The sequence below is a fragment of the Phasianus colchicus genome, chromosome 22 (assembly GCF_987193195.1).
Source record: "Phasianus colchicus chromosome 22, bPhaCol1.hap1.1, whole genome shotgun sequence".
NCBI classification, from domain to species: domain Eukaryota; kingdom Metazoa; phylum Chordata; class Aves; order Galliformes; family Phasianidae; genus Phasianus; species Phasianus colchicus.
Genome location: NC_143457.1, coordinates 6,486,818 through 6,514,194, shown reverse-complemented (window position 1 = coordinate 6,514,194; position 27,377 = coordinate 6,486,818). Strand labels below are relative to the sequence as shown.

General features: G+C 50.0%; 1 protein-coding gene across 11 annotated transcripts in view; it reads right to left on the bottom strand.

Moving 5' to 3' along the window:
• PRDM16 (PR/SET domain 16) overlaps positions 1 to 27,377 on the bottom strand; it is a 324,486-nt gene that overhangs the window by 7,120 nt on the left and 289,989 nt on the right. For 5 of the 11 annotated variants that reach the window (XM_090123147.1, XM_031613660.2, XM_031613664.2 and 2 more), the window contains 9 exons: positions 22,904 to 23,038; positions 20,218 to 20,320; positions 16,569 to 16,767; positions 14,020 to 14,167; positions 13,098 to 13,251; positions 9,086 to 10,487; positions 6,074 to 6,161; positions 3,093 to 3,262; positions 1,847 to 1,924 (listed from right to left, as the gene is read on the bottom strand). In XM_090123147.1, the coding sequence (XP_089979273.1) occupies positions 1,847 to 1,924; positions 3,093 to 3,262; positions 6,074 to 6,161; positions 9,086 to 10,487; positions 13,098 to 13,251; positions 14,020 to 14,167; positions 16,569 to 16,767; positions 20,218 to 20,320; positions 22,904 to 23,038 (2,477 nt within the window). The other 6 variants (XM_031613662.2, XM_031613665.2, XM_090123150.1 and 3 more) reach the window with 6 other exon arrangements.

Sequence of the window (27,377 nt, the reverse complement as noted above, 5' to 3'; positions counted from 1 at the left end):
GATGCGAGAGGAGAGCCGTGCTGAAGGCAGCAGCCAGGCTGGGCTGCATGCAGCCTGTGTGTTCTGCCTCCCCAGTTCTGCATGCTGCCCTGATGCCGTTCCAAGCCTGAATTTTAGGAAGCACAGAGCATTCGCTACCACGTACTCCTCACTCCACACAGCACTGCTCCTTTTCAGAAGGAATTAACATCCACAGTGCCCATGTGCTGTGTGTTCCTACCTCACATCCTCATTACAGACAGCGAAGAAGCAAAAGGAACTTGCTAAAGAACACGGAAGGGTTGGGAATCAGGCATTTAAACACCAGAAGGAAAGTTGCAAGGTAAAACACAGAGAATCCCCAACCTGCTTCTACCTGCAGGACGTCGGCACTTTAAAAGCAAGCTAAAGGTGGAAATCTCTGTTCTCTGAGAGCAGAGGAAAATCGATGATAATTAAGCCCTTCTACAAACGTTGCACTGACTCTCAGGAGTGCTGTTATAATGCAACATTGTCCAGAAGTCAGCGCTCGACTGCAAGAAAAATCCCACACAAAAACCCCACACAAGGGCCATTTGCTGGGAGAAGAGCAGATGAAATACGGCGCGTGTTTTGCTAACCTTTGTTGAGTCCAAGGTCTCCTTTTTTGGAAGAAAACGGCACTGAATCTGAGTAACTGGGAGTGAGGGTTTGACTCAGGCAGGACCGTGTGCTGAATGCGCAGCATTCATTCAAAGCATATCAAACAGCACAACTGAGAACCCAAAGGGAACGCTTCCAAAATATGTGTCTGCTTTGGACAGGGGGTTTTTGGATTTTAATTTACCTCGTGTCTACACACAAAGTCCTCCATGCATCTGTATGGAAAACAAAGTGGCTCTGAATGCACCGTGGGTCACAGCGTGGAAGAAAGTGGCTTCTTCAGTAAAACCAGGCATGAAAATGCCACGCACTGGAGCAGATGGCCCTCTGCTGCTCGGAGGTTTGGTTGTGTTTCTCTTTCTGTCATAACAGCAACATCAGCTTTGTTGTGAACTTAGGGCTGCGTGTGGAAAATACCACAACATTACTTCCCAAAGTGAAATGGCTTCAGTTGTTGCTGCTGTTTGACAGCGTGCAAAACACCGCCTCGTGTTACGGAAAACCCAGCGCTTGGTTTTAAGTGAGCTCCCAATTCATCACTCATTCAGTTCTGCCAAACGAATACAGATATGTATCCTAAGTAGAAATGAATCAAAGCATTTTTCTGCCAAAGTCTCTTCTTTGTTTTGAAACTGACTGCAAAACAGGCAGAGAAAACACGGAGTAAAACAACCCCGGGACAGATGCTGCTCCAGCTCCCTGCACACCTCCATACATCCATTTCCTCATGAGTCGCATTGAAATCTGAAAGGCTGAGGTGAACAGGACTCCCTTTGGGGGAGCTCAGTGCCTTTTTGTTTTGATCCACAACTCCAGGCATCTCCGACACGCATTAGGGAAAGAAGAAAGGAATCCAGCTAGCTCCAGCAGTTCCTTTCCTGGCAAGCCCTTCAAACCAGCCTGGTTTGCACAGACATTCAGCACCTTCAGCTGTCCTTGAGACGAATGGTTAACGTGAGTGTGAAACAACACTGGAAATCAGATCACTCCTTTGCCAGCATACATCTAAATATAAGCTAAGTGCCTATCTCCAGGCTGCCAAGCTGGATTATTTTTGGCTGGTACACACAACATACAGTCCGATGAATCACGGTATGAAATGCTGTAGGACCACAGTGTTACATTGGCACAGCTTTACAGAAAGGGGAAAAAAAACCCCACCAACACGGAGCGGTGAATGAGGGGGGCGTTAATGGGGGAAGGGGGTTATTGGGGGTAACATCACCTGTAGGGCTGCTCTCCTGTGTGTGTCCGCAGATGCCTCGTCAGGTTGGCTGAGCGTGGGAAGATCTTCCCACAGTACCTAGGAGAGCAAGAGCAAAGTCAGTGCATCAACAGCACCACCCACTGCCACCTCTGATGGGGGACACAGCGCTGCCCTTCCGTGTTGCCAATCACCTGAGATTTTAATAGACCTCTCCTCTGTTCCCTGTTGGTCACTTATACAGAATCTACTTGATTATCCTCAGAATTCATTGAATTCGCTTCCAGATAAATGCTGCAGCCTTGCATTGCTGTTACTGGGATATACTGCTGTGAGTCTGACAGTCTGCTTAGAATAAGGAAATGCAGCAGCAGAAAATAAAATAGGAGAAGGAACCACGTTCCATAGTAAATCTGACTCATAGCAAACTCAAAAGGAAGGGAAGTATAAATAAAAATGTTAATTGGGAAATAAAATACCCAGGAGGAAAAGCTATGTTCTGTGTCTGGGCAGCCCAACGCTTGACGTTGCAGAAGGAAATACGAGTTGAGTTTCTTAATTTCAGAGACATTGGGATGTCCTTAAGATGGATGGTTAATGTGAATGTTAATCAATAACGAAAATCCGCATGGTAATGGGCTACTGTGTGTATAAGTCTAAGCTGAGTCTTGTAGTGGGAAACCTCCTGTTTCTAACCACCCAGCTGAAACCTGAGCACAGAGCTTTTGAGGCAAAGCAGAAACGCTGCAGATGCATCAAACAAAGTCTGTCCCCACACAGCGTCCATGAGAGAGGTGCAGGGACAGCCATCACAAGAACATACTTGCAGGTAAAGCTTGCATGGATTCCCATTCCCTCAGGGCCATGCTCTGCCACACACACCTTTAGCTGCAGTTGGTACATGAGCGTTGCTGTGGATAGAACTGCCTGTGCAAAGAGCAGCTCAGCGCTCTGTGCTGCTTTAAAGCTCCTTCACTTTGCACAGCTGAGACCGTGCTGCTTTCCCATTGCTAACTGTGGCATTGGCTACCACACACCAGAGACTTGGCGTGGAAGGGCCCCGTTTGCTTGAGAATCTCCAGATCTGCTCCCGAGGTTATTCAAGATTACAAAGCAAACAGAAGATGCCCGTTTTCCAGCAGACAAAAACAAGCTATTTCAGAGCACGTTCGTCATCGGCTCCGTTCTAATTCTGCTGCCCCCCTGTTGTCCCTCCCAGCCCTGCTGTGGCTGGTGGGGATGCTGTGGGGTTGCTGTGCTCCCTTACCTGCAGGTGTAACGCTCCTTGCCCTTCCGCAGGATGGGGTCTGACAGCGTGGGAGGCGGCGATCGGAAGTTGAAGGGGTGGTGGGGAAGGGGCTGCAGGGAACTGCCGGAGTCCGCCTTCATGGCTGCAAAGCTCTCCAGTTTCTCCGTCATCGTTTCTATGGCTGACATCTGTAAGGAGAAGGGCCTCGTGTCAGAGAGATCGGGGAATGAAGGGAGCTGGGCAGGAGGCAGAGGGGCCCTGCAGCGAAGATCAGGCTGAGGATGGAGCGGGGCCATGCAGAGTTTGCCTGGCCAAGACGTTTTAATTACATGTCAGAAAGGTTGAGGAGCCCGTTAAGGTGATGGAAGGAGGAGTGGGAGGTGGCTGAGCTTCCTGAAGGGAGAGTCCAGCCAAGCTAAAATAAAAGCGAGCAGGGGTTTGGGTGAGTTATGGCTATGGGAGGACTGCAGTCTGCACCTGGAAGTGCAGACTATGGTTCTCTTCTATGACTCTACAATTCCAAGTCCTGGTTGGGTGGGAGCAGCATGCATGCAGGGCTGGCAGGGTGGCCCCAAAGGAAAGGCTGCCATTTCCCTACAGTTTTGGGTTCTGGGACCCAGCAGCAGCCACAGAAACACTGGGGGTGAACACCAGAAACAGGGAGAAACCTGGAGAGATGGGAAAAAGGGAAAGCAACAAAAGGCGAGAAGAGAGCTGGAAAGCAAAGGTTGTGCACAAAAGTCCTGCCTTAAAAAAAAAAAAAACCAACAACAAAAAACACCCAAAACCCACTTTTACTTTCATTAAAGCAAAACAGGAAATCCAAATCCAAGAGAGAACAGCAGCTCGGAGGACTGCACTGACGTCTCCAGCGTTCAGTTTTATGCACTCTTGAGAGCACTTTGAGATACCACGCTGAAAACGGGGATAAAACAAACAAGGCAGCAATAAAGCTGCCTCTTTACTGCGGATGACATCAGTGGGAAGGGAGCAATGGGGGCAGTGGGAGCCTGAATGGAGGCAGACAGCGAGCAGGGAGACGGCGAGCAGCGGAAGGCAGTAGGAAGCCATATATCAAAAGTAGATGCTCTATTGTACAGGAAGGGCTGACCTTTTGCACGTTTACACTTTATTAAACTGGGTTTGGGGCGGGGGGAAGAGAGCCAAGATATTGTTTAAAATGTATGACTATTAAAAAAAAAAAAAGTTGTCTTAATCACCAAAGAATACATTGTGGAAGGCTGACAACCATTCATAAGCTGTAAAAAAGAGGAGTAGTAAAACCCATTTCTCGATAATAGATCCGCAGCCCCTTAGTTGGAGGCTCCCAGCCCATGATAAATAGTAAGTAATACTTAGCGCCAGCCACTTGAAAAGGTTACTTGATCATTTACAGCAAAAGCTCTGCCCCAGCTGCCAGTCATGTAACAAAACCATCACGTTAAAATGCTATCCGGATCTTTCAGAGCTATGCCACTCAGCCCTTTGCTGGAGTACCTGGAGATATCTTTTGTTGTGCCCTGTTCTTTAGGCACTTAGTCAGAGATGTTTGCTGGCTTGATAGCCCTAGGCTTATTTTAAAATTCTAAACACCGGCCGTAGCCTCTCCAGAGCTAAAGGCACTTTGCTATTTAGGGAACAACTGCCTGGTTATAATAAAAAAGATGGGGAGAAGAAAAAGAAACTTAACAGGTGAGAAAAGGTTCTCCATTAAGTTATCAAAAAAGTTGCATCGTTTATTTACGCTGTCCAGAGTTTCATTTAAAATAGACAATGTGTGAATAACTCACAGCACAGCAACGACTGTCTGCGACTGGGAAAGGAGTGAAATTTGCCTGGAAGTCAGTGTAAGAAAGCAAGAACCTTCTGATGCTTTAGCATGGCTTTTGGCTGGCATCGCAGTGAGGCGCTCTGTGAGATGCACAAGAGAAAGGACCGAGAGCAGACGTGGGCTTAGAATGGGAGAAACAGGGGGAGGGTCCTCCAACCCATCAGCTGTATGGATGTTGGTTCTAATGAAGACAACAGAAGCAAGAGCTACTGAGGTCACAATGCTAAGATCCAGGATAACCTCGGATGGAGATCTGGCAAGTAAAAATCTCACAGATTCTTGGACCAATGAGCTGCCTTCATCCACCTTTGGTCCTTGGGATATCTGATTGGTTTGTAGCATGGGAACAGCCACCCTTGAGGCCAAGTGATCATTACACAGCAGCCTCCTTCGTTAAAAACCAGTTATCAGGAAGTTTCGGGCTCAAGCGATTGTAAATTTTAGGCTATTCTGCGTGATAAGCCATCAGAGATAACCAGACCTTCCACATCTTTTCATTGCCATGGGAAGAGGACGTGGTCAGGATTTCAGGAACAATGTTAACAGCCTTCCACCCAACGTCGGCTGCTGCCCAGGGCCCCCACGTTTCTCATCGTCTCCTTGGGTTCCTTGCTGCACTAGCTCCTCCCTGCTATCAGATTCTTTACAGGCAGATATCCCCACCATTCTAACTCACACAAACACAGGATGTTCCTGGCCAGCCTGTCACCATTATCCAGCCTGTATGGAGGAAAAATCAGGGGAAGTTATTAACCAAACTCAGAGGCTGATGCAAAACAATGAAGGAACTAAGTTTAGCTGTGAAAGCAACCAGGACCCAGCTTTCACAAACCTGCAAGTTATTAATCTAAGGTGGGAAATGCTATCAGACAAGAACAATGCATGTGAATGCAACTAAGAGCACAGGAATGGGCTCCCTGCAGGGGGACAGGGATGGCTGGGGGCACTGACAGCACACTGGGCATTCTGAAACAGGGAATCACGAGCACAAAGAGTAACACCACTTTGGGGAGTGTTTAGCTATCACAAGGTAAGCATTCAAAGTAACTGCTGGAAAATTCTGGCGTTCTGGACCCTTGGGTGAAAAGAATCTGATGCAAGCCAACCTCATTGCACTTCTCCATCACAAAGCTTTGGCATTCAATCAGTTCTTACTGCAGTGCTTTACCTGGGGGTGGAATAGCAGCGGGGAGGGTCGCAGGTATTTCTCCTTTAGGGCACCCACAGGGTCTGTCACCTTCCGCTTCTCCACCCTGCTGGACAACAACACAGAGGGTTACGCACCTTCCAGGCACAACAGCAAAGGAGCAGCTGAACATTTAAACTACACCCACGAGGCTGTTCTCCTCTTAACACATCTTTCTCCCCTTCCTGTGGGATGCGACTAACGACGACCCCCACGTTACCCACAGCAGGCGGTGCAAAACAGAGCCCCTCCTTTGGGCAGCAGTTGGGGTTTCTAAGCGAGGCGGCAGCCCAAGCTCTTCTGATGGTACTGCAGCCCCTTCACATATTCCATCCCTGAGCACCTCGCTTTGCAGAAACAGCCCTATTTTTGAGAAAACTGGCTGTGCTTTCACAAAATATTCTCCTTGCAGGAAAAGCACGGTGTGGGAGCACCCAGAAAGAGAACCTGCAATGTCCTGCAGGGGAACGTTGCGTGAAAGTAACCCCAACAACTGCAGTTGCATCTTTGAATCTCTGGAATGGAGTCCATCCCCATTCCACATCTAACTACTTTAGTCCAGCATAAACGAGAGCAAATCATTTTGCCACATTTCAGCTGGTTGGTGCGTGGCTCAAATTACCAAACAGTTTAAAAGAAGAGTCACGCAGAGCGCTAATTAGTGAACTGTATTTAATCTGCATTTATTTTTTCTTCGGTAGAAGAAAAGAGCAGAGCTGGGTTTGCAATGCACCCATAATTACTGTGCTTCGGAAGGAACGGGAGTCGCTCACAGCTGCAACAACCCGAGCAACTCTCTGCCTGACATAAGCAAAGGGTGCTCGTGACCCATTGGCCACGCCATGCCATGCCATGGGGTTAAGCCAATCTTCTCAGCCCAGTGCCTGAGAACGTTACCTTAACGAGGCCGAGCTAAAAACTGCCCTGATTTCAGGCTGTCTGGCTGCATTAAATTATATCACCGGGAGAAAATGTCAAGGATTTAAGTGGCCTTGGGGAGAAAAATGGAAGGAGCCAAATGATGTGAGAGAGTCTGATAAAGAGAAGTTTAGAAACAAAATATTTCCATATTTTTTCGAGCTGGGACTTGGACGCTCGGCTGTTTGGCTCGTTACATCAGGAGTCTGATTCACAAGCAGCTCTGCCATGGACTTTCTATTTTAATGTATTACTAAAACCGTACGCGTCCCTCGGAATGCACCGCGCGATGCCCCGTCCTTCCCTTCCATCTGTCTTTTGGGCCTTTATGCTTTTCCCTGGGCTGCTATTTTAATTGGCAGCTGCTTTTGCAGCCCGTGTTGTTTTAACATTCCAACTGAGCCTGCCCAGAGGTGGCACAACCCTACTCAAACTCCCAGTTTTTGCCTCCCTACCCCACGTATCTACGTTTTTTCCTGCATCAATGCATAACAGACTACGTACATCAGCCCTTTTGCCTTTGTTCCCCAGGAGATGCCCACGTTACACACCCCAGCTCACGATGCAGCCCTTCCCATCATGGATGGGCAGCATGTAGGCTGTGACAGCATCAGCCCCGAGAGCTGGCACAGCGAGAGCCGCCCTCCCAGCAGCAGGCACCGAGGGCTCACTAATCCTCATCTCAGCTGACAGCTCCTTGGCCCCGCTATGCATTGACATCATTTTTTCCCACAGTTATCAGCCGTCCAGCAGCAGCAAGGCAGTGACATAGGTGCTGTTCCACCTCGCCATGAGCCGCTCCTTTGAAGGCTCTGACAACCCATCCCAGTGCTGACACCACAGCCCTGCGGTGATGCTGAGCCTTTCCAGCACTACGAAACCACGACCGCAGCACAACCCATCCCCTGCCAGCAGCCTGGGCACCACTGGGCTCTGTGCAACCCTGCAACACACTGCTCACACCAATTCCAGCAATACCCATCGGTCTGAGCAAGAGCTGAGTGCCCAGTGACACATGGAGCCCACTGGGTCGAACACGTGGCTATGAAGCAGTTCATGTGTCCTAAGAGAGAATTAATTAACAGCCAGGTTAATGTCTAAACGAAGCTGGTTTGGGCTGCCTCCTTTCTAAGGACCAGCAAATGCTATTTGCTAGGTGACAACTGCATCTCCAAGCGGGATGGCAATGCTGCATGCAGGCTCACTGCTGTGCTCATCTTCAAAAGCTCACAGCCATTTCCCTTTGGAAAGACACAAACCCCTCCTTTACACCTTCTGAATTCATTCCCTCTGGAAGTCTGACTGGCACTTGGATAAGTTCACCTACTTCCCCTTCCATGCACAATTTACCAGAGGAGCAACACAATGCATCACACCTCCCCCCAAAACCCTTCTGTGCAAAGTGAAACTAGAAAACCCTGCGCATCTTTTAAGAACAGCACATGCCTCTGGGAGAGTCGAGATAACACCCTGCCACGTATTTACACAGAACTTGCTACTCCAGCCTTAAAAACATTTCACAAGGCTGAGTCTGCAACAGCAGTTCCTATGAACTGAAGAAGGAATTATAAAGAAAAAAGGAGGTGGGGAGAAAAAAAAAAGGTGAAGTGGCTCACAAAGGGCCATCAAAGAAGTGAGTGGGAGAGCTGCATTTGCAGACTCCCAGGGCTCCTGACTCATTCCCAAGCCATGAGAGCCCGGGCTCTGAGGCATCTGAACTCTGCATTCTTATCAAATCAAACCTCTGGAATTTCCCCAGCAGAAGTGCCATCTTAGCGTTGGCTCGTGGGAGAGTCCTTAAATAGGTCAAGTTTCTTCTTTATCAAAATAAGGATGTGTTCTTTATATATATTGATTACGAGCACTCCTTTCAATTATTCAGCCCTTTCGATTCAGAAAACTCAGCGTGCTGTGACGAAGGGCAGACAAGCACTGCCAGGCTGTATGGACACACTGACCCTATCAGACATGTGCTGCTCTCCCCGAACAACCCACATCCAGATCCACCTCGAGTGATGATGCCAGCTTGAAAACCAGCTCATTAGAGGAAACAATTAAGGCAGGGTATGTTAATACCTGTAGATGGGATCCATGAAAAAGGGTGATGGCTTTGCATAATGCAGGGACGGTTGCTGAGGCAGCTGAGACTGGGAGATCTTGGGTAAGACTTCACTTGCCATTAGTTTCCTTTCCCCATAAATGTGGTTCTTCCGTGGCTCTCTCCCTCCGTTCTGACTGGCTCGGATGCGGTTGCCGATGCTCAGATCCAGTGGCTGCTCCTCCCCTGAGGACGGGGCTGGCAGGACCTTCGGCGGTGGCAGGATTGGCTTTATCTCTTTTGGCTTTGTGGTGAGATCGAAGGGCGACTCCGAGCTGGTGCTGCCCACTTTGTGGAGGTCCCTGGGTGACTTTGGTTCTGCCTTGACCAGCAAGTTGTGATTGAGGGTTCGCTCCGTGAAAGGGTAGAGTGAATGGGGGAAGTTGGGGAGGAACTGAAACGGAAACATGGAATGATACGGGAGCGAACCCATCTTTTTCTCCTGCATCCCCATAAAGCCAGGCCCAAAATACTTCTCTGCGATGGAGGCGATAGCCTTAATAGAGTCATTGGCTGCTCCCGTGGTGGGCAGCAGGTGCTCTTCTGGGGGAGGAAAGAAGGAATGCTGAGAATAGAAGAGAGGGATCTCGCTTGTGTTGTTGGTGGAGCTCGCCGACACAGAGCTGCTGACAAAGTCCGGCTTGCTCTCCATCTGTTTGCTCTTATCTTTTGTTTTGTCCCTGTCGCTCTCCGCGTCACTGTCCAGGTCAGAGCCGGTGCCAGTGGTGGTATCCAGATCTGTGCCCGTGGTTGTGTTGACGTCCTCAAAGTCGCTGCCATCGGACATGTCACTGTTCCTGGCTTTTAGCTTCTCCAGGTAGGAGTTCTCCAGGCTGCTTTCGCATTTCTCTTCTGCCGAGGTGGCCTGGTTGCTGTTGCTCACCGCAGAGATCAGGGGCAGTGCAGGGTTCCCGAGGGGGCTGGGAAGCTTTGCGTCTTGGGTGTGGTTGAGGGGACTTTTGAGGAGTTGTGTGGGTGGTAACAAGGGGGGCCGGGGGTAGAGAGACGGTGGGAAAATCCCCGGGAATCCCGGGGTGAGGGCAGGGAACGCTGGGGGGGCGGGTGAGAATGGAAGACCCCCCGGGTGGGGACGGGATGGAAAATAATCGTTAAATCCCAAGCTGGCGTGGTTGAGGTTGGGAGAGGGCTTGGATTTGTCCATCATGGAGGTGGGCGTTAAGGGGAGGCCTGGGGCAAAAATACCCCCGGGGTTGTAATGGTTCTTGCCCTCGCAGAAGCGCCGGTGCTTGTTGAGAGAGGAGGTAGTGCTGAACATCTGCCCGCAGTCCTTGCACTTGATTTGGGTGCGACAGTCCGCGTGCATCCGCTTGTGACGGCAGAGGTTGGAGAACTGCGTGTAGGATTTGTGACAGACCTCACCTAAAGCATCAACAGAAACCAACAACAAAAGCAATATGAAATTAACAGGAAATGGGACGGAGCGAGTTCACAGCTTTCTTCAATACCATTAAGTGACCACTCCGCAGGGATGTCCCATAAATGCCTTGCCAGCCAGAGCTCCATTCGGTGGGGTGGAGGCTGTATTTGTTGAATTAGCATGGCTGGCAGTGCTAAGCTAACACCACCTCACCGCCCTCTTTAATGATCTGTAAATACAGAGCTTTCTAAACCTGATTTTTTACGACCGCTTTCACCTACGGACTTTGCTGGTGAGGAAGGAAGAGCGTAAGGGGGGAAAAGAGAAATCCCACCCAAACTTTTCTATGTATCCAAACACCGTAACTTTTTATTGTCTAATGCCTCTTTCAACACAGGAATAAACCCCACTTCTGAGTGAATTAACACGCTCCTTTCACGGGAGAACTTCTGTTATCACCAATTTGTAAACATGGAAGCTGAGACAAAGAGGGGGAAGGCGCGCTGTGCAGGCAGGCAGGCAAGGACCTGCACCCAAATCCTGCCCATGCTCAGCCCTCAGACCCACGACCGAGCTCTCCTGCCTTCCTTCCTCTCACTTTTACTTAGAGGAACATGGAAGCCTGACTTTCCCTCTGTTTCTTTTCTAATTTCTAGGATTTTCACTGGTATTTGAGTATCTCAAGACAGGTGAATGGTGGCCCTGAAAACATCAGAGGAAGCCTTTTCTGCTGAAGTTCAAAGCAAAGATTACTAAAGGTGGACAAATTGGCCATTTCCATTGAAACAAACAAAAATTCAGTGGATCATCACCGTGCCCAGCATCCGTAGGGACTGTGCACATCCAAACCCTTCCAAGTGCCAGGACACCCTGTACGAGCTCCCTCTCAAATTACTCACAATTTCTGAAGAAACGTCACATTTGGGTGGATTTATTTAAAAGATGTGTGCATATTTTTCTTGCCAGAACAGAATTACCCCTAATTTTAATCATCTCCCCTTGCCATGTGCCAGGGGATGCTGTATCGTGGCTTGCAACACACACACACACTCCAGTCGATAATAAATTCTTAATCTGCTTCAGCAGATGGTATCACAACCAAGCACACTTTCTGTCAGTTTGCACTGGCTCACTGCTGTGTTTGTGCTATTTTTCAGCGTATGCATCCACAATAGCACAAAAAAAAGATGTTATGCTGTACCCACGCAGCAAAAAATTGTGAGAAAACAGAAGATAACAAAAGTGATGTTTTCCAAGAGAATTGGGCTCTTCCATTTGCCTCACCAAGAAGACTTGCTACAGCCTCATATACACAGTTGTATATACACATACATACACAATTTTATCCAACCCCCAGGTACAATAGTAGGGGAGGGAGCCCAGCAAAATCCACCCCAAGTTCCTCCAAACAACAAAAAAAAGCCTTTCCAGGGAAGCCTGCCTCACAGCTCCCCTCAAGTTGCTAATGGATTCCATATTAACACATGTGGCTCCACCTGGTACATCTGAACGAGGCAGAGTTGGCCTCAGTTGCTTTACACGCTGATTTGGACTGACAACTCCCTAATTCTTATGAGGTGAGAGTGAGGAGATTATGAGGAGAAATCATTCATCTCGCTGCGGCAATACGACGAGATTCAAATTATCTCTTTCATGTGCCCGTCATCAAATGAAAGATTGCATCAAAATGAGCAATAAGAGCGTTTTTTCTTCCTCCACTGACACCCATCTGATTATCTCAGAGCACGCTAATGAAACGAGCCTCCCAGGATACCCCTGCATACTGTTCCCATTACACCAACGGGGAAAAAGGCAGAAGTGGGTTCAGTGGCTTCCCTACCGTAACATCAAAGCCTGGAATCAAACCCAGACCCCGCTCTGTGCTTTAATGGCACTTTTTGAAGAGTGTCAGGAAGCAGTCCCTAAAGTTTCCACGGCTTTGTTGTGTCACAACCCACACAGTTATCAAAATCCCATAGGTGCTGTGTCAATTAAAAAAATATACAGCCCCAAAATGACAAGAAAGGAGACAAATGGCCCTCGAGGGAAAACCCTTCTTTAGAAATATTCCTCTACAGTGAGTACTAAGGACAGTTAATCTGCTATTTATTTGGTTTCCAAGCATGAAATAGATGAAACATGAAGTAAATAAAGAAGGAAAAATAAAACCCTTAAAAACTCATCTCTGATGCTACCCCAAAATCTGCACTGTGGGTTGCAGGGCCCAAGGAAACACTGTGTGCAGGCTGTGCCAGGTGTTTGCTTATGTCACCAACATGAAGACTCAAAATTATTATGGGGGAAAAAAATAATAAAAAAAAAAAAAGGAGAGAAAGAAAAAAGATGAGAAAATAGCATCGCTGGGACTGCTGAGAGACTCAGCTTTTAACTTGTCAAGAAAGTCAAAAACTGCCATGAATGTTTACTGAAAAAACAGGGAGCACGCAAAAAAAAAAAAAAAAGAAAAAAAAAAAAGAAATAAGTTCATCTCGTTCTCTGACCTATAAAATTACAGCAGCTGCTGACAGAGGGACGGGGAGGACTGGGGGGCCCTGCAGGATACGTGCAATTACAGCAGGAGCCGGGGCTCCGTGATGGCCATGACAACTTACATATGAAAGGTTTGACAGTGCTGTGAATGTGCTTGTGCTGTTTGAGGCCAGACGAGGTGGCAAAGGTTTTGCCGCAGTCTGGGCAGGCGTGGGCTCGTGCTCCAACGTGCTGGGAACGGATGTGCCGCTGGAGGTTACTGGGGTCAGTAAACACCTGGAAGACAAAACACCTTCAGGGTGCGGAAACCAAGCGGGAAGGAGCAGAAAGAGAGGATGATGGGGGCCATGCTGAGCCTGGATACAGGGTATGGGATGGTCCTCAACACCAACCCCAGCCACAGCCCCAACCCTAGCCATAACCCCAGCCATAGCCCCAACCATAGCCCAAGCCATAGCCCGAGCCCCCAAGCCATAGCCCAGTCCATAGCCCCAACCATAGCCCGAGCCCCCAAGCCATAGCCCAGTCCATAGACCCAACCATAGTCCACACCCACAAGATATAGCCCAATCCATAGTCCCAACCATAGCCCAAGCCCCCAACCCATAGCCCAATCCATAGACCCAACTATAGCCCAAGCCCCCAAGCCATAGCCCCAACCATAGCCCAAGCCCACAAGCTATAGCCCAATCCATAGCCTCAACCATAGCCCAATCCATAGCCCCAACCATAGCCCAATCCATAGCCCCAACCATAGCCCAAGCCCCCAAGCCATAGCCCAGTCCATAGCCCACACCCCAAGGTATAGCCCAGTCCATAACCTCAACCAGAGCCCAAGCCATAGCCCCAACCACAGCCCAAGCCCCCAAGCCATAGCCCAGTCCATAGCCCCAACTATAGCCCAAGCCATAGCCCAAGCCCCCAAGCCATAGCCCAAGCCATAGCCCCAACTCCCAAGCCATTGCCCCAGCCATAACCCAAGCCCCCAAGCCACAGCCCCAGCCATAGCCCCAGCCCCAGGGTCCTCCAGCAGAAGTTCCCCACCTTCACACAGTTCTCACACTCGAAGCGCTTCCCGCTGTCGTGAGACATCTGGTGGCGGATCAGGTTGGATTTCCAGTTGAAGGCCTTGGGGCACTGGTCGCATTTGTACTCCCGCTCCTCGGTGTGGATCACCATGTGCTGCTCCAGGCTTGGGAGGAGAGACACGGCTGTGTGTGGGGGGACTGCAGAGCCAGGCCTGCCCCACGCAGCGCCCCGGATGGAGCAGTGACCCACAGTGACAAAGGAGAAGCCGCTCCGGGCTCACGATGCAGGCACTGAGAGCTGCGGCCATACACACGGTTCTGGTATTCATTTCACTGATGGAAAACGCCCTCTCTGCCTCAAAAAGCTGACGGGTTTGGTGACTTTTCACAAGGGAAGATAAAACCAGGGCTGAGCCCCCAGGGTCCCGACAGGAAAAAGGAGCACTTTGTGAGCAGGATTCCTGCAGCATCCCCACAGGGAAAGACAAGATACGCACAGCCGCCGCCGAGGCTATCGCCTTGCCATCCACACAGGCACAAAGCCTGCAGCTTCCCAGAACAGAGCAATTTAACATTGGAAAGAAACACGATGAGGTGCAAACACGTTTCACTTCTAAATGTCAGACATCTTTTATTACCAAAGCCGGCGATCTCAGCTCCTGCCAACTGGCAGCCTCCCTCCGAGCAGGAGGACGATGGCGAAGCGAGGCGGCTGCTGGACGCAGGCCACGGCTGGGATGGCTGCACCAAGCAGTGCACAGCTCCCTGCCCTCCCCTCCGCACAGCACAGCTCCTGGCTCGTGGTCCTGCCACAGCCGAGGGCAGGAGGGAACACAACACGTGTGCTTTTGGTGCCCAGACTGATTGCACTGAGCTGCCCTCAAGCCCAAAGGCATCCCCAGCACCCAAAGAAGGCAGCCATGCAAAAGGCCGCTCCACCATCACCGCTGGACCACAATGAGCTGTCAGCACCTGCCCAGCCCCAAAACCACCCCCATGTTCTGATACACAACTCTCCTGGACCCGGCCCTTATCCACTGACAATCCGCTCGTTCTGAAGCAGCAATATTCATCTTGCTAAACAAATGCTGCTCTTTGCACCACGAAATTCTGGAAGAGCACAAAGAAATGCATACTTTGCATGCACATATATGAAAATACGCTCCTGTGCGCTGTGATTCACGAGTTTATTCAGAGCAAATATGGACAAACTAATACGCTGTTTAGAGGCAGTACCTACTGGGATTAGCCAGTAACATTTATTTATTTAGTCAGCTGCTAAATGCTCAATTTCAGTTCCCCAGTGGCACTCTTGATTTGATCTGCATTAACTTCTGAGAAATTCTGAGACTATCGAGGTGTGCTGACCAGATTTATTTGGGGCTGGATTGGGCTTCTCAGCACATAAAACATAGCGGATTGATGGGGAGGGATAGATGTGGGAGTGCTCTCCAGCTCTGCTAAACACGTCAGCATGCAGAGAACACACTGACGTTGCTGACTCCATTTTTCCTTGTTGGTTAAAACAACCCAAAACTTCATGTTGTCTTCATATATAGAAAGCCCTCAGTGTTCTTTTCTTCACCCCTCAGCACAACCACAGCCACTCCACCTGACTTTGAACCAATGAAAACCTTGAAAACCAGCCTATGTGTTACAGACTCCGGATGCAGAGTCCTGGAGTGATTCATAACAAGAAGCAAAGCCAGAAAAATCCCTAGCAATTTTTAATACCTGGCACCTGCCATTGAACCATGCGAGTACCACACTGCAAATCAATCAGAAATCTCTAAGATCTCTGCTTTAAGGCTGCATTCTGTTCCCATCACATCATGCTTGAGAGATGGTTCAGCTCAATTTCAGCAGGACAAAGAATCTTCCCATTAAAGAAGCTCCATTCTTATTTAGAGTTGTCTTAGAAAAATAATTCAATCATCATCGTAAATTAAAAAAAGATGGAGAATATCTGAATGTCTTATTTTGCTCTCTTTCTGTTCCACAGCTCTACTACAAAAACAAGAAGTATTTTTATGAACAATTAAAAAAAAAAAAAAAGGAAGTGTTGGGAAAAGAACTGTAGATTGCTTCTGCAAGATTAAGGAGGAGCTCGTGACCACGTCAGAGTTCTTAGTATGACAAAGCCTCTTTGCAGCCATTGATCTCAAAGGGCCAAGAATTACATCAGATAAAAATCCGTGCTGCAAACAGTGGCAGCACGTCACAGTGCTGTGCCCTCAGAAGGACGTCACAGGAGGGCAGCTGTCACTGAGCTGCTGACCAGGCCACCACATCATCCCCACGCCAGCCCTGGGGGGATCATGGGGAGCTCAGAGAGCAATGGCACAGCTGCTGATTGGGCTGGGAAACACTGCAGCCTATGGAAGCCGGGAGACTGAAAGCTATCCAACAGCTCACAGCATCCAAATGCTCTGCTGAGCCCTATTGGGGTGGGCAGGAGGAGGCAAGGCACGCTCCTGCCGTACCCTGAGCCACCCAGCGCCCACCCAGCCCCTCACTCCCCACACCAGGAGCAGCGCCCAAAGCACGAGACCCCTTGCCCCATACCTGTACTTGTTTGGGAACATCCTCTCGCAGTCCTTGCACTCAAAGACCTGCCCATCGCCGAGGCCCTCCTGCTTGATGTCATCATTCAGTGTCTCGTAGAGCGAGCTCACCGCGCTGCACGCGTACTTCTTGTGCCGCCGCAGGTCCAGCTTGGACTGAAAAAGCTCATCGCAGTCCTCGCAGCGGAACGTGTGCTCCTCTGGAACAGACAGACAGGTCACTCTGATTGTGGGTCAGGACATTCCAGAATTCGATTTCACCCAGTGTTGTGCTCGTAAAGAAAATTCAGTACTCTGTGAGGTCATTCAAACCACCAAACAGGAGATCTGCAAGTGACAGAAGGGTTTCGCTTTAAGCACTCAAGGAAAGCCCGGCACAGGCAGGGCAGCATGTGGTGGAAAGAACAAATGAGGTCTTCCTCTAAAGGGGCCACCAGGAAAGGAAAGGAAGAGGCATGCCATGCCCAGCTCAGGGCTGGTGCCCTCTGACTGCTGTCCTCCGTGGGCAGCAGAGTTGGGAACCAGAGCACCGTAGAGGGAAAGGAAAGGGAGCCCAAGTCATCGCTGTTGTGCTGTGCACTATTTTTTTTTCCCCCCCAAAGAAAAAGAAAAACACACCAAGTTCTAATGCACGTAATAAATTATTGTAGTCAAGGTCAAACAAATTAAAAAAAGGGCAGCTATTATTAAGTTTACAAGGCAGCATCCTGACCACGGTGCCAAGTCAAACAACCGGCGCAGAGCCGTACATTTTCCAGCACAGAGTGGGGACAGCACGGGGCTCTGCAGCTCCACCCGCACTGCGCTGTGCTCTTTTTCTGAGAACTTCACTTTCAAAGAGGAAAGCCCGTGGTCAGCCACGCTGCTTGGGGGGGGATGAGTGGAAATGCACTCACTGAGAGGTGGGGCCACAAGGGAACGTGGCGGTGGGGCTGCTCCATGCCCACGCTGGGATGGAGGGGTGATGGGATGCTGGGCAGGAGGATGCGTTTTTAACTAAAACAAGGATTGCTAAGAGCAGAAAACACCCCTATCCTTCCCTCTTTTCAACTCATTCTGGCTGCTGGCATGTTCTGCATGGGTATCAGCGTTGTCCCAGTGCTGTGCATCAGCCCCAGTTCTGCTCCTTACAGAAATTCTGCTTACAGGCAGTTTGTAGAACAGCATTAGAGTGCATCTCATGTGTTTTAAGTCCCCGGGGAAGGAAACCTGGAAATAAGGACATAAGAACCCACCTAGCACCAGTGAGAGGCTGCTATAACCTAACATTAAAATAATGCAAACTGCTTTTCATAGGGAAAAAAAGACCAAACGAAAGAAAAAAGGAATTGAAGTACCACGTTATGTTTTGTTATTGTGTTTCACCTCACCTATAGCATGGAGCACACGAATTTAAAGGGCAGCATTTCAGACTCCACCTGCACGTGGTTAGGGACTGGGAGCAGGCCTGGCACAGACAGGCCATGGGGCAAGGAGTGGGGCAGGGATGGGATGGGCAGAGCAGCCGACATGGGGCAGTTCTGCCCAGGAGCTCACTTAGCAAACATAGCTCAACCACAGAAGCTCCCCTGAACATCCGGCATTTGCATTTTAGAGACCCAGCAGTGGCACATCAGTGAGCCCAAAAAGCACTGCCTGTTTCATACGGCTCCGGCTGCACCACCACCAACGCTCCTCTTCCAGTGGCAAGTGCAACAGCTTTTGCTATAGGTAGAAGAGATTGAAAATAGGGAAAGAAATGCTTTTATTTCTCCCAGAATATCTGGATTTGGAAAAAGGTATTTTTAAAGGACTGACCTATGCATATATACATATATATGATTAAAACCCTCGGAGTCACATGCTGTATGTGCTGTCACTGCCTGCAGGCATTCCCCTGGCACTGACACAATGCCTGGCTGCAGGGTGGCTGGCCATGTCAGTGCCCAACGCTGCATCCTGGTTGCTAGATTGCAGAATATTAGGAATCAGATATCAAAGCTGTGGGCTTTGGGCCAACACATCACCCTGCAAAACCACCCCAGCACAAAGGAGCTGGGAATGGAGCTCACCCGACCCGCTCTGCTCTGCGCCTTTAGATGCGATGCTCAGTTCCTACCCTTCAGCTTCATTAAAGCATTTTTCCTTCCCTTCAGCATCACAAATAAAAATATCGCCCTCCTAAACAAGTTCTCATTCGGTTTCTTTCTCCTTCCAAGGGTGCTGCAAATACAAATACTGCCCTTCAAAAGCAGTTCCTGCCTCAGTGCCTTACGGAGGGGAAGGGGATGAAAAGAAAAGAGAAATCCAGTAACAAAAAATTGCTGCCTGCTCTCTATGTCTTGTTTGTCAAATCTATGGTTATATGTGTCTATCTAAAGTTCCATCAGTAACACTCAGGACAAAGCAGGAATGCAACAGAAAAATAAATCAGTGCCTAATAGCTTTCAGAGAAACCAAGGGGAACACAATTATGTGGCATCTACATGCTAATCTACCAGACTTGAATCTCAAAGGAGTTCAAGTGCCCTACTCAAAATTCCTGCAGTGATAAGGGGTCTGCTGTGTTTGGCTGGGGTTTGGATAAAAGATTTTTATGATAATTATCTTCCCGTGGAACAATTTTGCATTTTCTTTCTTGTTAATTCTGAGGCGAAATGGGGGTGCAGGCAGCAGGAAGAGAGCATTACCGAAAGTCACAAGTATTAAGAAGTCAAATATTTAACGCTGGCCTGTTACAATTTGAAAGCAATTATGTGGCAAAAGCACAGGAAGACACAGATAAACATTATGGAATGGCAAAGATGGAAAACAAGGAGCACTTTTTGCACGTCCACGCAAAAGCCTGTTGGAAACAAATGCAAAACGGTACGGAGTTTTCTTTCCAGCGTCTCTGAGGCATCAGAAAGGGACACAGAACTGCATCAGTGTGTGCAAGAATCACCCACCTCTGTGTCCATCTCAAGAAAATGACTCACTTCCTTGCGGGGGGAAAACTGAGACAGTAATTCTGAAGCTGAACTCTTGGTGAGGGAGCAGCTGCTGTTTGGAGAGCCCTGGGTGCACCACTGCACCGTGAGAGCTGTCTCACACTGCCTGTGTGCTGCACTGCAAACCCGAAATCAAATCGTACACAGGCAAAGGAAAATAAAGGGGTTGTGGGATGGCCAGGTGAAGCGACTTGCATTCCTGCCATTCATTCTATGGAGCAACAGTTCCAGCTAAGAGCTGACCAAAGACCCTGCCTTACCAGGAAACACCTAACGTGGGGAGCACAAAGGGCTTTTCCATGGCCAGGGTGGTCACTGAGCTCCAGAAATGAGCAGCAGTGCATTCAGAGGAAAACACACGAGGAAGCGAGCAGTGCTTGGTGTGCTGGCTGTCAGATGGGCAGCCCAGGGAACTTCTCCCTCAGTGAGCAACCCCAGCCCTGCACCCTGCTGTCAGTGAGCCCGAGAGCCATGGGATGCCTTGGGTGGGAGGGGACCTCCGAGGGCTGCCAACCACTGGCCCAGGTTGCCCCCACCCAACCCAGTTTCGACCGACACAACTACTTCATCAGAAAGGAGCAAAAATAAGCAGAAAAATGAGCAGCTGCTGAAGGTGCAAGGCCACCTGGGGCACGGATGGAGGCTCTCACACGGTGCTGAGGGCGCAGCACCCTGCCTTACCTTCCATGCTGGGTGCCATGTTCCCCAGGGAAAAGCTGCCTTCCTTGGCACACACCAAGAGCTCTTCTCCTGGCTCGATTTCCTTAATAACTTTATAATAGATCTGTGAAGCAGAAACAGAAATTGAGAGACATGTTAAATATGCAAAGATGTGCGCTTTACATTTTTAACCAATAACTCAAATTATTCCAGCTAACAGGGGGGGCTGTCACTTGATTTGCATAATTGCTACTAAGAGCTCTTTCTCCTGCCTTTATTTTACTCTGTGCACGTCAAGTTTCACGCGGTTTGGACCACAAAGTAGTATTTACAGTAACAGCCTCCCTCATTCAAATTACACAAAGATCTTCCCATTGTTTCTCCTACCTCCTCGGCGCTCCGTGTATTCGTTACAGCAAGGGGATGATTAACCTGATAGAATTCAAGCACTTAAGCCTCTGCTTCTCTAAGCCCAACCGGGCCTCGTGATCACAGAAGCATCACCCTCACACCCTTCTTTTGTGGGTTGTTCCCACCTGGAACTCAAGGACAGCACTTAATACCAGCACACAAACCAGCCCAATTCTACCAGTGCTGGGATCTGTTTTCAGAGCACACAGACAGAGCTCGGACCCCTCCCAGCTCCGTGCCCCATCTCAGTGCCCGTGTGAGATGTGAGGAATGGTTTTGATGAGGAAGGAAATCAGAAAGCACAGCAACAGGAGGTGGGAGTTTGTGCCACGGCCCCGTGCATCCCAGGGCTCTGAGCCCTGCACCAAACTCTCAGAGTCCACTACAACCCTCCCTCTGCTACAGAACGCTGCTAGAACCCAGCAGACACGAGGCATTAACTGCAAGGATCTCTTTGCTCTCCCTCCAACAGCAATGCACAACATTAACCCAGAGCAGCTCTCAGCTGCAGCTCACTCTGTGCCCGCAGGGAATAAAGACCCCAAACCATCACAGCCCACGGGTGCTGCTGACAGCACTGCACTGCTCTTTGGGTCCCTTTGCTCCATTTCTCTGGACTGAATTCAACAACTCCCTGCAGGTTCACTGCCCGCACTGCAGCCAGCACGCTGCCCCATCTCCTGCGTTCCCTGAGCACATCCCTACCAGCTCTCGTTACAGCCATGCCATTTCTCCAGCGCTGCTCCGGGACTCCCTGGAACCTCCCAACTTCGAGCCCGAGTGCGGCCGCCCCGTCCGTCCATCCATCCCTCCGTCCGTCCCATCGCATCCCATCCCGTCCGGTCCCACCAGGGGGCACGCTCCGCCCGCGCAGCCCCGCAGCGCTTCCAGCCCTCCGTGCGGGAGAAGCGTGGTGCGGTGTCCACCCTCAAAGGGTGCTCTGTGGTTTGACTGCGGTTATTGGAGTGCGAGGGGAGGAATACGAGCCAGCAGGAAAAGCCACACAGAAGGCGCAGCGGCCACCAACAGCACCAGGCGGCAGAGAAAGAGCTTCCCAAAGTGCCCCGGCCCCAACCCCAGCCCTTCCCTGTGCACATCCGAAACACAAACCACAATCTGAACGGTCTGCCTGGTCCATCGATGCACCCGTGAGCTTTGCATGGCAAGAATCCTTCAGCACGACAGCACTAAAAGGTTGCCATCACCTCTGTGCGGCATCTTTAACCCCACACCCCTCTATCTGTCCTGAGAACAGAGTTGCTCAGCGGACAGAATCACATTTCTGCAGCAGTTTTTTTTTTCTTTTTCTTTTTCTTTTTTTAAGAGCTATAGTCCAGCCCTCAATAATTGTTAGGGAAAGGCTGGATTCTGCTGGAGTCACATTCATTTCATCAAACATCTCGTTATAATCATTAACTTCACCTTGCAATCATGCTACCGATGTTCTAAATCAATTAAAGCTGCTGTGTTTCCCCTCCTGTCAGGCCTTTTTTAAGCATCCCTAACACAAACCAAAGCAGCTGCTCTCGTACCTGAACTCTCCCATTTTACACAAGCTGCCTTCCTTTACATCCACCACAGCATCCCCATCAGCTGCAGGCTGGTCTTGCTTTTGTATTTCCAGCCCCGCATCCAAACCTGCCTCCTCTTTACTAGCTGTAGTCACAGCACGACTGCCTTAGGACTCAACCAGGAGCTGATATCTGACCTACTGACAACTTGAGGTGTGTGAAGCTCCCAGCTTGGATCACTGCCCCAAATCCACTTTTTTGGAGCTTCAAACAGCTTTACAAAGATTGGCCCTTTAATTCCTGGAACAGCCCATCATCTGCACAGAGAACAAAATTCACCGCAGCTGTGGGACCGACATCAAAACCATTCAGTCCATCCACACCCCCCACAGACACCCACACCTGCTCCACCAGCATTTCCCCTCAGGTCTCTGTTTTCCCTGCAGACCCCCAGACCCCCTCCCACCCCTCTGTCACCCAAACCCAACCTGAGCTCACAGCCTGATGTTGCATCTGCCCACCAGCGCGCAGCATCACCTTTCTGCACTTCTGAAGGCACTGCAATACCACCAGTGGCTCCCACGTGCTTAATGAGCACAACCTGTGTCACAGCAGGTGTTAACACTTCTCACAACCTTCCCCACCACAGCCCTGGAAGATGGGGCAGCAGAGAGCTCTGCTATGGCTGCTGCAATGAGTGCTGCACAGATGGGTGCTGCAGCCACTCCGTGCTGCTGCTGTGTGCATCGTGCAACGAGTGCAGCAGTGCTGGGGCTGTTATTTACCTGGTCGTTGACGTGGCACACAGCGAGGTTCTGCTCAGCACAGGAGCAGGCTGCACGGATGTACTTCAGCCAGGTCCCAGCTCCGCTCTGGTTGGCATCGATGCAGAATTTCTCGTTTCCCAGGTCGTCAGCAATCTGTGGGAAGCAATGCAGAGGTCACTGGTTATGGAATGGTAGCTACAACAGGAAGAAAGAAAGGAAAATTATTTGCTATGCGAGATTCCCAACAAGAAATAGAATAGAGAAAGCTGGGTGGTATATAAAATTAATAAAGACGTGATTTGGAACAAGATACATCCCGAGCTTGTGAACCTCAAAAGGAAAAAAAAGGGCAAAGAGGAATTTTCTCATGTGAATGAGAGCCAGGTCATTGAGAAGTGCCACCAAACATAACCCAGAGCTGAGCCCAGCAGTAAGCACGGCCACAGTGTGCACAGCCCTTCAGCTGTACCCACAATGAAAGGCCTGACACAAGGCAGAGTCCTCCAGGCACACAGAGGCCGAGTGACACCGTGGGCTCTTGTTGAGGTCACAGCTTCTTACTGACCCCACATGAGCTGCGGGTGTGGGGCAGCCACACCTGGGCAGAAAGGGACAGCAGCTCCAATGGAAGCAATGTGTTTCCACCCGTAAAAGCAGGATGGTCAGTGCCATGGGTCAGTCTGGGCACACAGCAGATAGGTTTTGATGGTTTGGGTGAGTAGTGCCTGGTTTCATTGATTTGTACAGCAGCAATCAGTGAAGCTGTGAGCCCAGGAAAGCAGGACGGCACATTCCAGGGTGAGATGGAGAGCCTGTTTTGTTTTATAGCTGCACAGCACGGGTGCCCTCTCTGGAACTGCAGACACTTTGGGTGGCACTGGAAAACCCCACAGCTCAGCTGAAGTTCACCACTGCTCTGCAGCCCCCACGTGTGGCTCACAGCTCCACTTCAGAGGGTCCTGAGAGCCCCAAATCAGCCGAAACCCTGCAGTGCTGCCAGAGCTTTAGCACCCAAAGTGGGGGTGTGAAATCTCACACAACAAAACGAGAAACAAATGAGTCTGTGTGAACCCTGAGAACTTAAGGCCCTGTTTTTCACACACCCCCACTGCACTCCACAAATAGAGCAGCCTCACAAACCACGGCCAGCAGTGTCCCTGGATGATGGCACTCTGCTCACGCTGTCCCTCAGAGCGTGCCGTGCTTGCCTTGCTTTCAATTCCAGACCTTTGAGAACAGCAGGAACGTGAACAGGGCAGGGGAATGCATGGATTATTGCAGGCAATGCCATTGTACAATGCCCATCTCTGCAGGAGTGCTTCCATCACCTCCCACCCCCTCACCACCGTCCCACTCCATCCCACCCCACCAACACCACACTGTGGATTTTCTCACTGATTTCTTTTTTTTTCCTTGACCATCAAACTCAGCTCATCCCCTCCCTCTGCTGCAGACACATTCATAATTGCTGGACCCGGATCCAGAGCTGTGGCTGTGGGTCAGACCCACCTCTGTGCCACATCCCAGAGCTCCCAGAGCTTTCAGCCACACAAAACCCAAAGCTTTGGAACCCAAAGGGCTCATTGATCTCGCAAAGACTTCGCTTCGCAATGTATTAGGATTAGAAAGGCTGAGTTCTGTAGCAAAAGTGATGGAAAATTTCTCCTGGATTTGTTTTGCACATCATTTGAGGTTTCCTGCTTCTCTAATTTGTGGGCTCTCCGTTGGGTTGTTTCTTCCACGTTTTAATGGGCAGAACACCAGAGCTGGCCCATGTGGAGGGGTGCTGTGGGGCTGCGATGCTGAGGGATCTGTCGTCAGTTCACTTAATGGCTTCCCAATGTGTGCAGAGAAACCAAGCGCCCGCAGCTCTGCCATCAGTGCCCCAGCATCCTGGGGCTGTAACATCCCTCCCCAGAAGCTGGAAGTGTAATAAACCTTCTCATCCCATCGTTGCAGGATCTTCCTTTGACAGTTTGGCTGATGCTCACGTTTTATTTGGCAGGAGTTCGAGGGAGATTTTTTTTCCTTTTTTTTTTTAATTTTTTTTTTTTTTCTTTTTTTGCTTTAATAACCCACGAGCTGATTTAGAGCAATAAACTGTTGCTGTGAAGCTTTGTTGTGTTTCTTTTAAATAAAGGGGAGGGGGAGATGGCTGCCATGTATGACTGTCAGAAGTAACTGAAACAGAAAGTCCATTCTTGCCACAGAACGAAGAGAAAAAGATTTCATCCAAGGAAACACCTCTGCCAATGTGTGGACACAGAGCCCAGATGAACTCATAAATCCAGCACTCTGCCTGCAATTAACCTGGCTTCCTGGTGATGTGACAGAGAGTTAATGAGAACCGTGGCAGACAAACCAGGGTGTGCAGGGCCAGCACTGGGCTCTGCCAACACCCATGGGCACGGATGGAGCTTGCTTGGCTTTGGGTCCCCAGCAATGAGGGCATGGAGAAAGGAACGCCCGATCCCACGCAGCAAACCTCCAGGTGAACCATCACAGCAGGAGAAGACTTTTGAGACGATGGCCAATGTTGATCATTCAACAAAAGCTCGTTTTTCACTGGTAACGTCATTCAGAGCACGCTGATTTCAATTAAACAGTAAACTGTAAAGAAATGATGCTGGAGTCAAAGCTCGGGGCTGCCTCGGATATTGTACACACAAGTCAAGGAAGGGATTTCCAGTTCTCTGTAATATATACACACAGAAACTTTGAAGTTTTCCTCCCCGCAGAAAGAGCTCAATACAGCACTGGTGTATTATGCTTCATTTCGCCTTGTTTTTATAAACCAATTAATTAATGATGTTCTCAAAGCTTAACAGATAAGAATAAACGGGAAATTAAGAGAAGCCTGGATCTCATTAAAAAAATAAAGCGGTTCTTTTTGGAAGTGGCAGATGTCTGTAGGACGTCTGCTCCTCTGGGGCAGGGATGCCCAAGGTGCCCTCGGTGCTCCGCAGCTCACCGCAGGGCAGCCCTGCTCCTCTCCCCCAGTACGCACTGTGCTGGCTGAGCTGGCACCAACATTTCTGCTGCTCGCCTTAAATCATTGCTTGTTACTCCAGCTTTCTTTTAACAACGATTTGGGAGTGGAGCTGTGGAACACCACGAACACGTTGGCTTCTTCCAGGCGATTTACGGAAAGCATCGGGTGCCAAAACCGTTTGCCACATTTTACGCACTGGACAAAAAAGTAGCAGAGCCTTCCCATGCCCGTTCCCATTGCTAACACCCAGCACAAGGTGCCCTCCTTGTGCAGCTCTATGCCACCCATGGAAGTACATGGGGTGAGTAGAGCCCCACAGAGCATCACCCCATGGCTCTCTGCCAACCCCCCCCCCCCATCAGCTCCATCTGTGCCCGCAGTCCTCGGAGGGTGCTGCCCATTACCAACCCATGGAGCAAATGTAACATCAGTTACCCAGGTACCCAACCAGTTCAGATAGCTGAGGTTCTTGAAACTGTGTGTTTTTCCCATGTAATGAATAGGTTTGGGGATCTGCCCCAGCACAAGAACCGAGGGGAGAGCTGCCCCTATCACCCAGCACTGGAACCATCCCACCTCCCAGCTGGCTCTCAGCTCCCCCAGCTCGGGCTGCCCACAGGGAGCTCCTGCACAGTGCAGTCTGCTTTAGGTTGGCCACAAACCAAAGCCACAGAGGCCAACATTTACCGGCAGCAGCGACATCACCACCATCACCATCCCTCCTCACGTTTCATCTCGTTGCATCTAACAGCAACCAAGCAGCCAAACGATCTCCATCTGGAAGTGCATTCCTGTTCATGTATTAGCTCTAAATGCCCTGAATTTACAGGCCAAAAAGTGTGCATTACTGCTGCTTAAGCCGTGACCTTACACGTTCTGAGCAAAGATATTAAAAGAGAAAGAATGGAGCCAACCCCCTCCTCCCCAAACCCACAGCTGCACTGCGCTCCCCCGGCACAGGAACCCCCCCGTGGTGCCACACTGCACGAGGAAACAGCCCCCAGAGCCCTCTTAGATCACACACTGCTCTCGTGCTCTTTAGAAGGTGTGAGTTAGACGAGCTTGAGAACAAGGTTGGCACTGAGAGGAAGAATGGGAGGATATGGGGGCTTCCCTTTGGAGCCACGCAGCGAGCCGAAAGCAAGAGCAGCAGCTCCTGCTTAAAGGGTTCTGCAAACAAAGCAGCCGTCCCACACCGAGCCAGCAGCAACCTTCTGCTGGAGTACCAATGCACTGAGCACCTCTCATACAGCCGAGACGTGTCATTTCTTTCTGGTTGGTATTTACTGAAAACATGACCAAAAAAGGTACACAGTGAAGCACTGCAGCCTGCAGCCGTCCCACTGCAGCGGCTTCTGCCACTGAGATGCACCCTGCACAGAGCTGCATCCTGCATGGGAGCTGCATCCTGCAGTTACTGACATGCACACTCACAGCCCTGCCCTTTGCCAGCAGCAGGAATCAGCATGCAGCTGGGGCTGCTGGGACAGAAGGATTGCC